General features: G+C 42.4%; 1 protein-coding gene across 1 annotated transcript in view; it reads right to left on the bottom strand.

Moving 5' to 3' along the window:
- The window catches only part of KIF13A (kinesin family member 13A), a 196,887-nt gene that overhangs the window by 46,458 nt on the left and 138,054 nt on the right, over positions 1-12,375 (bottom strand). The window contains exons 13-16 of the mRNA XM_012732923.1: positions 11,837-11,967; positions 6,321-6,407; positions 6,056-6,222; positions 50-263 (exon numbers count right to left, since the gene is read on the bottom strand). Coding sequence (XP_012588377.1) covers positions 50-263; positions 6,056-6,222; positions 6,321-6,407; positions 11,837-11,967 — 599 coding nt within the window. The remainder of the gene's footprint in view (positions 1-49; positions 264-6,055; positions 6,223-6,320; positions 6,408-11,836; positions 11,968-12,375) is intronic.

The following is a 12,375-nucleotide window of genomic DNA, read 5'->3' on the forward strand; positions in this document are numbered from 1 at the left end:
GCTTATCCCCGCCCCACCCCCTTGCCACTCCGCAGTGGCGGGTCCTTACCTCTCCTCCGCCCACTGGGTCACCGTCTGCTGGGCGGTCTGGCTGCTGTAGGCCAGGCGGTCGGGGCCGCTGCTCTGGCTCTGCCGCTCAGGAGAGAGCTGCTGGCGGAGCCGCTCCAGCTCCCGCTCGTACATGAGTCGCTGCTCCTCCAGCGCGCTCCGCTTCTCCTCCAGGTACTGTTTCTCCAGGACCTGAACCACGTTCTGAACTGGGTCTGGTGAGCAAGAGACAAGGCAAAGTGACTTCAGTGCTCACCTTCTGCGTGAGGCTGAGGGGCCAGCAAGGGAAATGCTCTCAGTTTTCTCTTTGCTAGTATTTTGGCCGGATGCCCTATGTGTGAACACTGCCCACATCTGGCCTGGTACTCGCTTCCATTCGACATGTTGTGAGCAGAAAGCAGAGGAAAGGGCATGGGACCTTGACCACCAAGAAGAAAAATTCTCTTTAAAAAAGATTTTATTTATTTATGCAGACAAGAGCTGGGGTGGAGGCTGCTGCACCATGTGGGTCAGCCCCCTAGCCAGGAATCAAACTCGCACTGTAGGGGGCTGGTGATAGCCTTACCTAGCTGCACTTTAACCTACTGCGCCACCAGGAAGGGCCCAAAAAGAAAAATTTGAAACTTAGGGTAACTTCAGAGAGAGCGCCCCACGAGGCAGGTAGTTCATTCCTGTGCCTATTTGGATCCATTTTGGCATAGAGTCAAGCGTTTCTATTTCTGATGCTAATCACCAATATGACTAGCCCTGAATTTCCCTAATGTGGGAGAAAATGTACAAATCACACATAGGTTTAAAATAAGGACTGAGTATACAGGTGTGGTAGGCTCTCAGGTGCTAATACCCCAGAGGCAATTCACTTGCAAAAAGGAAGTGAAAAGAGAAGGGAAGTTCACTTGAAAAAAAAAAAAAAGGCTATTTGGGATTTCTGCTGTCACAACTCCGGTGGATCTGTACCATCCATGTGGGGAACAGGTGGAGAGGTGACTGATGGTGGTGACAGGGGACACGGTAGGTAGGACGCAGTCCTGAAAGGTTAGTGCCTGCAGCAGGACATGATCTGGAAGCCAGGGAGGGAGATGCAGGCACTTCCAGAAAGTCAGCAGCCCCTCTAGGGAAGGACACTGCAGGGAAACAGCATGTTAGATATCTGCATGGTAATCAGGAAAAGCTCCCCGACACCCCAGTAAATACTTGAGTATTTTGGGAGCTGAAAGAGATGCCTTTATATGTTCAGAGTAGGTGGAAAGTCACTCATTCACCCCTGTGCTTGCTACCTATGTGTTTTACTCCCACATATGGACTCTCAATTTAATTTCCAGGATAAGAATGGGGACTAAAATAGCAAGAGTTGGCTACTGACTATTTCAGAAGACCTATCAATTTGTGCAATGAACATACCAGTCATACTCATTTTCTACATGAGCAGTAAGAGAAAAAGGTAGCAGGTTAGCTTAGAAATATGGTTAAAGAACACAAAACCAGAAGTAGGAAGCATTTTAAGAATTTACAAGGTATGCACGGTACAGGTAAGTTGTTTTAGTAGAAAGGACATGTAATAATCCACATGTAATAATCCTGAGACGCTGCGTGTATTTTAGGTAGAGGGAGGGCTGCATGTTTTACTTTCATCTCATGGAAGCCTTGTGACAGACCTAAGGCGGCTCGCATTCCCATTTTAGAGATGAAAAATGCGGGGCTCAGAAACGTGACCAAAGATCACACAGATCATAAGCAACTGAGCCAGGTTTTAAACTCAGATCAGAGTTAATTGTCTAGGCACAGGACCGAAAATTAGCAGTAAACTGATGTAGTATTCTTACCTTCAATGTCTTGCTCAAGACTAGTACTCTGCTAAAGAGTAGATATTTTAAAAAACTACCATACCCTGGGATGTAAATGTTCTAAAATTCACCCTTTTCCCCCAAACAGGATAGATTTCTTCATAGCATCCTCATATAGAGTCTCTGAAATACATGACTTAGAAATTGAGGGGCAAAGAATTCCTAAAAAGGAAACCACTTACACAAATGCAGACCACGGGTAGGTAGGTAAAATCTTTTCTACACAGTGAAAAAAACATGCACTCTGAAGCAGTAAAACTTGTGAGACAGCAGTATAACTTATAAAAATAGGAACAAAACCATGAACTTTTTTGAAGAATACTGAAGGAATTTTAAACATAAGGTTTTAAAAGAAAAGTTCTCTAAGGTTTTGAAAAAATATATTCCTGAAACACTATGTCTTTACTCTTAGGCTCTGAGTTTAAAAAAGAAAGGGCAAGCTCCTTACTATCTATTTATACTTGTATAGTGCCTTATCTTCAAGGGATCTACCTTGAAGAGAGAAAAAACTAGAAGACACACCATTTTATAAAATTAGATTCTAGGGCTTTTGTGAAAAGGCACTGAAGATATTTAACCCTTATTTCTACCTGCCATTCAGTGTGGCATAGAAACACACATGATTACAGGTGGTTGAGGTGGAGGAATTCAACTAGGTGTCATGTCAGTGCAGAGATGAGAAAGGGGTGGTGGAAGCAGCCAGAACACAGCACTCTCACGACTCAGTGGCCACAGACCACCAAGCAGGCCGGGAAGAGAGAGCCACTCAAAGCATCTCTCCCCTGACCTGCCAGGAACAGTGTGGCCCCGGAGACCCCAGGACCAGCCCCGGCACCCCACAGCCCAAGCAGAAGCATTGCAGGGGCTGAGAATTTTTTTAGCCTCTGATCCCAGCACCAATCTGGAAACACTATTCTCCTAGACATATTTAATAACATTTCCTTTGCAATTAATTAACATCTTCAAGTCTTTATCACTACACAGCATGTATTTAAACAGATCACGCTAATTAGCAAGTTACTCTATGAAGAGGCCTAGGACAGAAGCCAAAGATTATTTGGCCTAGTCTCAAACAAGCACCTATCAACAGATTGCCCAGTTTTACCCGCCACCCCCATCATTTTCTTCTTTTTTTTAGAATTCAGTAAGGTTGGCACTTAAGAGGGGGGTATTTCCAGGAGAAGCAAAGGACCACAGTTACTTTGGAAATAGCACCTTCTCCTCCTCTTTGTTAAGTTCATTCTTAACTTGGCCTGTAATTATGAAACAAGTTCAACTGTCCCCAAGTTATTTATCTGTCCCCAGAAATAAAAAGAAAGTGTGACGGTGGTGGTGGCCGGAAGCAGTGATGTGATAAAGTAAATTATAATTAATTCTCGCTAAGATTCTCTTGAAGTGCTAAACTGAAAAGAGGCAGCTCTATTGGGGAGAAAAGAACGTTTCACCTCAAATGGAAGCAGCTGGCTCCACGAACTCATCTTAGAGGTATCTTGGGGTCTGGAAGCAGGTTTCCAGTTAGGCGTTTCTATTGGTCATAGAGAGTAGGTTTGTCTGATTTCAAATGAATTGGGGTTGAGATCATTATTTACCCTAAAGTGCACTATTCTAGTTTATTCCTAGATTAGGGCAATGAATACAATCTATGTCCTCACTGCTGTACTCGCAAAGGTAGTGAAGTTATGAGTTACAGTAACCACAGTAACAATAATGAGTTATTGGGAGCAGAGGGAGAAGAACAGCCATCGGCCTTTTGCCACCGGAAAGGTAAAGGAATCAGGACAAGGGGAAGGCAGGGATGTAAGTTGCGAAGGGCACATTCCTTCATCAAGAATACAGCATGCCACTGCCAGGCAGGAGCTTCAGCTTCTTCCCAATCAAGCTGCATTTTGCCAAAGCAGGTAGCACAATCAGCAGCCCTGCTCAAACTAGCCACGCCCCCTCATGCTAATGTCAACCAGTTACACCTTTATCCCAGTGTTTGTGAAGGAGCTTCGTCTGAAACCACAGGAGAGGGAAGAGGATCTTCAAATAGGACCACCAAGGGGATGACCACCAGGCAGACAGGCTTATTATCGGGAAGCCACCTAGTAGCAGAGGGGGTCACGTGAGCACTATGTGGCCACCAGCATCTTAGCACCTGTGTCTGGGAACATCTGTGCAGCCCCCAGGGAAGTGCCATTCACCAGTGGGACTTTGGAAAGAGTGAGGAAGGGGAAACACTAGTGTTAAATATAAAAAATCAGCACTGGCAGGTAAAGTCTGATCTGGAATGCAAATGGGTGACTCATGTTAATATCACGAGCCAGATCACTAATGACTAATTGGTATAGCTACAAGGACTGGAGGAATTAACATGTGTTGTCTAAATGCTCATGGATTATTCCAGGGTTTTTAGAATAGGTATATTGTAATAGGATACAATTAGAAACGTGCGATGTGGGACGATACCTGTTTAAATTGATACCTGCAGAGTCAGACAACAGAAACATCTATAACCTTTATAGCCTCATCTGAAGAAAGTTCTCTTCCAATGGGCTTTCCTCCAGCTGGACTTTGGGGCCCACGCCCTCCTGTCACACCCTGTATTCACTGTTTCCAAGAAATCAGCTTTATTGCTCAGGTAAGTTGTTAGATGACCTAGTAATAGGATTTAGCAGAGTGGACTAATTTTCTAGCTGTACCCCACCCCAAGATTCTATGTCAAAAGAGCTACCCTGACAGCTATCATACTTTCTAATCTTAAGGATGTTCAAAAAGAGAAGCTACCAAACTCCCTTCATGAACTTATTTTTTTTCTCCTTCACTAAGTCACTTGTTTTCAACCCGGCTGTTTCTTCATACTTCATTTTTATTAAAAATAGGGGTGCTGACTGGACTATGGTGATGGCACATGGATGATCTGGTGATGGGAAACCTTAGGGGATTGCAACTGAGATGGAAAAATGCACAAAAATGTGTAAGAATAAACTATTATAAAATTAAAAAAAAATAGGGGTGCTGAGGTTAAAAATCCTTAGAGATAAATAAGGACATCTTTATTTCAGCAGCAGAATCCTCAATCTGAAATGCCAGAGATCTGTTTGACGATTCTCTATCCCACTCAAATTCTTCCCAAATTGGCTCGTTCATAGAGTGAGAAAATAAAGGTTTTTAAGGTTAAAGTCCAACTGCGATAAACAAAATGCTCTCTAACACCCTGTCATGTAGAAGGTTTTCTCGAGGTTCTTGGAAGTGCTCCCTCATCCAAGTTGAGGAAGCACAGGCATACACAGAACAGACGAAGGGACAGTGAGAGTAAACAAAGTCCACAAACTAAGTTTCCTGGGTGCTTCTGCAGGCAGCCTGAACTTTATCCTTGTAAGACAGGTGTAGAACCAGAAAGATTATCATGTGCCTGGTAACACGACAGCCTTCCTATCCTGCGTCTGGTTTCTGGGTACCAAGCCTGGGGATGACTGGAAGACTGGGAGCTAGAGAAAGGAAGAAGCAGATTTCTAAAACAGCAAGCGAGCAAAGAATTTGGCTTGTATTTTATTGAGTGCATGGAAGTGTTTATCGGCACAGAACAGGAAGAGGACTTCCTTGTAGACAGAGAGAGCAAGGATTTTAATATGACCAATGAGAACCTTCTTGAAGGAGGTCTGTGGAGACCCTTTAAGGAGAATCTCATCCTGATCTGAGACAGGTGGGAGCACAGGTCAATAAAGAGCCCATAAAGCATTTATTTAGGTATCATTTTTGTAATCATGACCTGGGTGTATTTTTGTAAGTCTTTTGGGGAATATAGTTCCCACTGAATTGTGATGTTCATCTCTCCATCTGACTCCATTTGAAATTGTTGGGTTTACATCCTTCTGGGCATTTTCTCAGTCTAAATGATGCAGAAGGGACAGGCCCCATGATGGAAACTTGATAAGTACTGGTGACATTCAGTTGACACAACTGGCTTGGGAAAAGGGTGGCCGAGAAAGGGGACTGTCTACCTGCTGGTAACAGCAGAGGGAGCTGACCAGGCCTTGGAATATTGTGGACAACCTCTCCCAGGTGGCACTTTTTATGTCTGAATTTCAGAATGACACTTGAACTCGGTACACTCAGACTCTCTTGCTGAGTGGAATGAGAAAAGGCCAGCCCAGAACAGAGGAACCCAGTTAGGGTCTTACCGTTACTGTTGAGCGTTTTCATGATAACTTCCATCTGGGCAAATTCATAGTTATAGTCTGGTTCTGAGGAAGCTTCACTGGCAGCGTCTAAGTCGTGCTCTGGAGGGCCTGTTTCTTTTTCAAAATCTTTCAACCAGTCTCGCCGTTTCCTCTTAGGTAAATTAATTCTGCAGGGACATTTCACCATTGAAAAACCATCAACTTGTTTTTCACTCAGATGACAAAAAAAAGTTCAGGAAAATATCAGTGACCACAAAGATGTTACCTAAAGAAGTGGTTATTTCCCCACAGAATTCGGTCACCGTGCCACAGCTGGGTAGGGTTACACACAAGGGTGCCGTTCACACAGGACCTGAGGGAGAGGGGAGACATCAGTTTCATGAGGACCACAAAGATAACTACAGGGACTTTATCTGGACAGACATATTCTATTGAAGACCGAAGATGGGAATCACAGAATTGTAACTACTGTCAAAACTCATGATATAAGCAATGATGGCTAAGGGCTACCATACCCGTCAGAGCGACAACCTGATATGATAGACTCATGGGAGAGGCCACCTAGGAAGAGCCTGGTCAAAATTGGACTTGAACCTGATCAAGCTCTCAGGAAACATAGTGGACACCATGGAATGCCATGACCCAAATGCCAAGTGCCGGGAACTCTGATAACAAATAAAATACAAGAAAAAGGGGGTGGGGAATATCGGATATAGAGAGGGAAGGAGAGCCCATAGCCTGAGCAAGACTTAAGGGACAGAACAATTAATGGCAAAGTTTGACTTTCATTTGGATCCTGATCAAGAAACAATGGAAAGAGATACTTATGAGACACCTGGGGAAATAGTTTGGATATACAGTGAAGAGTTACTGTGAATTTTTACAAGTGTGATGGAATTGAAGTTATACTTTAAGATATTCATCTTTTGGAGCTGAGCTGTTTATATGCAAAAAGGTGATAATATCTGGAATCTGCGTTTTCTTAAATTGAGGATGTTCTGATTTGCAGCTCTCTATATGGTTAGGGGGTAGAGGTTCACACGAATCAACAGCCAGTAGCAAGAGGTGCCCAGGGTGAGGCTATATAGGGAAAGGTGTAGAGATTCCAGGTCCTCTATGAGCATGCTCATCTCCCCAAATCTCTATGTGTTCACCAACCTGGAAACTCCTAGAACTAGTTTTAAACTAAGCCAAGGGGAGGGAGGAAGAAATGTAGAGGGCATATAAACAAAATCATCTATGTGGAACTAGATTTGAAGCTGGATGGAGATTTGAGCATTTGTTCTATTATTTCTATTTTCGTATGCCTGAGATTTCCATAATTAACCACCCTCTGCCACTTCAGGCATCTACCCACTCAAGGGATGGGTAACATCAGGGGCTTCATGTGGAAACTATATTCTTTCTAATTGTATTAAAGCAATTTTTCTATTGAAAGAAAGAAAAATAAAAAAGCATAGCAGGTTTAAATTCCAAACAGCTACCAAATTGTCAAGCCAAAACCAGAGGGGCTGGGCAGACTCTTCTTTGTATCAACAGCACAGTTGTCCTGATTGTGCAGCTTTGCTCAGTTACTGACTATCAAGGGGCAATGCACTGCAGATTTCCTAGTCTCTCCTTATGGGCAGCTCCCATCAGCCGATCCTTTGGCAAAGCACAGGTATGGTGACATTTAGGGAGAGAAAACAGGGCCTCCAGAAATTTGAGATTGATAATTTTGGTTTCTGTGTAAGTGGTTCAGTAGAAAAAGATTCTGCTGGCAGTTAAAAACAAAACTCTTTTATTATTAATAGGGCTCTATAGCTGAGAGCAATGGACAGTAGGTAAAACTCATGTATGAAAATATTATCCTTTGTAGTAATATTTCAGACTTGGTGGCTAAAATATTATTGATAAAAACTGCTCTGGGAATGTCAGGCTAAGTGTTTTTAATCTGTCATATATAAACATGATAAAAGTTGGGTGCACACACAGCACACTAACTCCAAGCAAAATGACTCTCAAAAATGTAATTGAGTTTCAAAAGTCCATGTCCTATTTGAAATTATGGACTGATTAGTTCATATCCAAAAGTTGAAAATGAGATCTATATACAAATGTGTACAGTTACCAACACTGATAATGTCCAGGTGTAGATATACAGACAAATATTTGTGAAAAGAAGAAAGACATTTTTGTTGTTGAAAACTTTTATGGAATAGTTATCTTCTATTAAAAAAAATTCATTAGTCACTGCTTCAGGAAAATATTTGCCAGCTATTTATTAAGGTATCTAAATAGCCCTTTAAAAATTCTAGGGAAAACAGTATGATTAGTAATAAAACGTTATCACTCAGTGTCCTATATTATTTTAAATTCAAATTATGATAAAAAAAAAAAACAAAACAGCTCCTCACTAGTCTTATGTCACTGCTCAAGAGCATTTTCTTCTAGTAGATTCTAAAATGGTCCCAGGAGTTACACAACCTTTCCATTATCTCAGAAGACTTGATTGGGCAATCATATTCTAGAAGACAACATATAGCTCTTGGGCAAACGAGAAGGAAATACAATAATCTTTGCCTCACTTATGCTAACTTTTATGATACTGATACTTTAGAAGACTTCTCCCGAGGTACACACACACACACACACACACACACAACTTTACTATTTCTGGTTTGGCAATATACCCTACACCAAGGATTAGCATAAGAAGCAGTTTCTAGTTGGATACAGGCTTTGGTGGTTGGAAGAAGCATATATAAAGCCTCTCTGTGGGGATGTATACCCTCACTCAAGCCAAGGAGCTACAGATAAACCTCTGCTGAAGATAGAGTTGCTTTTGGAAGCAAAGTCACCAGCAGACACTACACAGCTGGATAGAGGCCCCGACAACTTCAGAAGAGAATTTTTAAAGACAATAACACGAAGAAAATAAAATTCTGAAAGGCATACACTGGAGTAACAGCAGGGCTGCAGCACTAGAGAAAGGTTTATCTAAAAACGGACCTCCTACAAATGAAACTAGAGACACAAGTGAAAACTGACAGAATGGTGAAGCGGCAGGTAAGATACTCCTAAAGGCGGTTAGTGGACTGGAAGGCAGATTTGAAGAAATAGTGACTGACCCTTAATTCCATGTCGCTCCTTTTGCTGTCTGCTTGCATCTACTTCATCTGCTTGACCTACCTCCTCATCCCCATTCCCTCTTCTTCACATTTGTGCTTCCATTTGCACAACTACCTGGTACCTAACCATCCCAAGGTTGTTACCTGGGTCTTCTTAATTGCTATGCCCAACAGAAGCTTTTTGGCTTCTTCTTCTTCTTCTTTTTTTTTTTAAGATTTATTTATTTATGCACACAGAACTGGGGGTACAGGCCAGAGGTGCAGGGGCGGAGAGAGGATTCACCAGAGACGGAGTGGGGAGCAGAACAGGCAGACTGACAAAGTACACTGCTGAGGGGAGCAGCGGGCGGGTCAGGAGAGGCCTGCTGCGCCATGTGGGGCACCTCCCTGGCCAGGGATGGAACTCATGCTGAAGAGGCTACGGCTAGCTTCATAGTGCCGTGCTTAACTTGTTGCACTACCAGGGAGGACCCTCAGCTTCTATTTTGACCTCTTCTCCTTACAATTTTCTCTACATGATTTAATCTTTCCAGTACACACTCTGGATCTTCTTTCAAGCCGGACAACACTGATAATGTCTACTGATGTCGCTTTAGTGTAGTTCTAGAGCCCTAAACGCCATGTCCTAGTGGTCATCTCCTAAGGACATCTCAAATTCAAAGATTCCCAAATACAGTATTTCCACTTGTTACCACTCTCTAAATGTGTTTTCTAGTCCTGAACGTATACCACCACTGTGTATCTGTTTCCCAGGACAGAAATCCATAAATCGTTGCTGACTTCTTTCCCTTTACAAGTTGAATTGCTAAACTGTCCCAGGCACACCACTGAAGCTTGCTGACTCTCAAATAACTTTCCAACACTTTTTGTTCTTCACGTCTATAGCCACCACACTAATCTCCTTGCAGATTTCCTTTCCGTCCAGTCCCGCACCACCACACCTCTTAACCTACAATGATCACATTGGCAGTTAGATCACTGTAGAAGGAGCACTGAGGTTCCTGACAATAACCTTTGGGATTCAGAGTCTCATGCTCAATCACACCCCACAGCCAGCCAGGGGCGCTTCTGTAAATAACATATAACTGTTGTTTCTTTTTTTTTATTTACTTATTTATGCATACAAGAACTGGGGTACAGGCCAGAGGTGCAGGGGGTGAGAGGATTCACCAAGGACAGAGTGGGGAACAGAACAGGTGGATTGACTGAAATACACTGCTGAGGGGAGCAGTGGGTGAGACAGGAGAGGTTTGCTGTACCATGTGGGTCACCTCCCTGGTGGGGGATCAAACTCATGCTGCAGTGGCTGTGGGTAGCTTCATAGTGCTGTGCATTAACCTGCTGTACCACCAGGGAGGGCTCCATAACTGTTGTTTCTATATATTCTTCCCTCTCAGGCTCTTACAGTTGGGCATTTCCAGCACAGAGTCTGGAGCAAAGGACACTAAATGAGTGAACTGCTACTCTGGGACTCCAGGAAAAGCAGGAGCTTGGAAAAGGCTGGTTGGCAAAGGCAGAAGAGTAGGATAAACAGACAGACTGGGAACTGGATTCAGGTACATGGAGAGCTGCTGAATTGGCCACAAGGATGTGTATTTATATGAATGTAGGGAGAATGTGAAGAGGAGGGAATGGGGATGAGGAGGTGGGTCAAGCAGATGCAAGTGGGATTATAGACAGCCAAAGAGCAGCATGGGATTAAGGATCAGACATTATTTCTTCACATCTGCCTTCTAGTCCACAAATTCTCTTTAGGAATGTGTTTCTAGGTACAGTGATAGAAGAGGTTATGATCAAATCATGTTGCACATTTCAAATACATACAACTTTGTCAGTTACACTTCAATAAAACTGCGGGAAAACTCAAGGGCTTCTAAAGTGGGGAGAGATAATATATAGTTAAAGGCCAATTAGGTTTAGAAAACTAAGGCATAACATCATCGTACTGTTACTATCCTCCCAATTACATCACTATTAACACTATTAACACAAGGGCTATGTATTTTCATGCATTGTGTATGCTAATCTGAGTCTCAGTTTTTCATCTCTTGAAATTTATATGACCAATTTAACAGAATAATTTGAGTGCAATGTTCTCATCAAAATAAATGCTTTGAATGTTACAATATTTTTTTATGTTTTTGTGTTAATGAATATTGCTATAGGCCCTCACTAAAACTTTATAAAAGATTATAAAATGATTCAAGACATCATTTAATAGAAATTAGATGTTTTATTAAAATATTTTTTGTAGCTTACATTAATATACTGTCCTGTCAATCCTCAAATTTACATATTATAGCTTGGATTAGGAATTTTTCATAAAATAGAATTATCTGACTCAGCTTTTGAGTACTATACATTGAATAACAACAACCAATTTTCTTCATTTAAATGTGTCATATTTTTCTTACTATTAACTACATCTACTACAGAAGGAAATTGAAGTTGAGAAAAGAGATGTGTCTTATCCAGGATCACCCAGCCAGTGAGGCAGAATCTGCCTACCCTAAAGTGATTCTTCAGTACTCTAAAGTTACTCTACAGTCAGAAAGGAAGCCCCAGGGACCCGGGCAGCCTTGACTTTGACACAACTGAACGAACAGAAAGGGCAGGCTAGTCCTGCAAACGAGGTACCTAGCCGGGCTGAGTGGCCCCTCACTGTCCTTACCTGGCATTCTCTTTCGGAGTGAGCGTGATATCTCCATCAGGCGCAATGTCAATCTCACAGTGCTCGGGCTGAATCCCTATGCCAAAGAGCTGGATGTCCTGAGAGGTGTCTGCGCCCACCCTGGTGTGGTCCTAGCGAAGAAGATTGCAGACCCATGCTGAGAGACCTCAACAAAAAGTTACCACAACCCACTGGAAGAGCCCAACAGCACATATGTGTCAATATTCAATGAATCAGACAGAGAATGGGGAGACATTTGGAGCACTGTATGTAAACATTTTCCTGAACACACTCAGTTTGGCAAAGCTGCTTTAACACTATAGGAAAATTCCCAATCTATAGTGATTAGCTAGTATTCTAAAATATAAAGAGATTATACATATCAACAGAATACCCTGAGTCCCAATTTTAACTTGACAACTTACTATTTGTGACTATAAGCCAATCTCAGTGAAAGCTTTGATCCTAAGTGTCTTTTCCTTTTGTTGGCAAAACAACAATATCATCAATTTGGTTTGCTCAACAGGATTTTTTTTTTT

The sequence above is a fragment of the Condylura cristata genome, unplaced genomic scaffold (genome assembly GCF_000260355.1).
Source record: "Condylura cristata isolate star-nosed mole 26May11 unplaced genomic scaffold, ConCri1.0 scaffold00037, whole genome shotgun sequence".
NCBI classification, from domain to species: domain Eukaryota; kingdom Metazoa; phylum Chordata; class Mammalia; order Eulipotyphla; family Talpidae; genus Condylura; species Condylura cristata.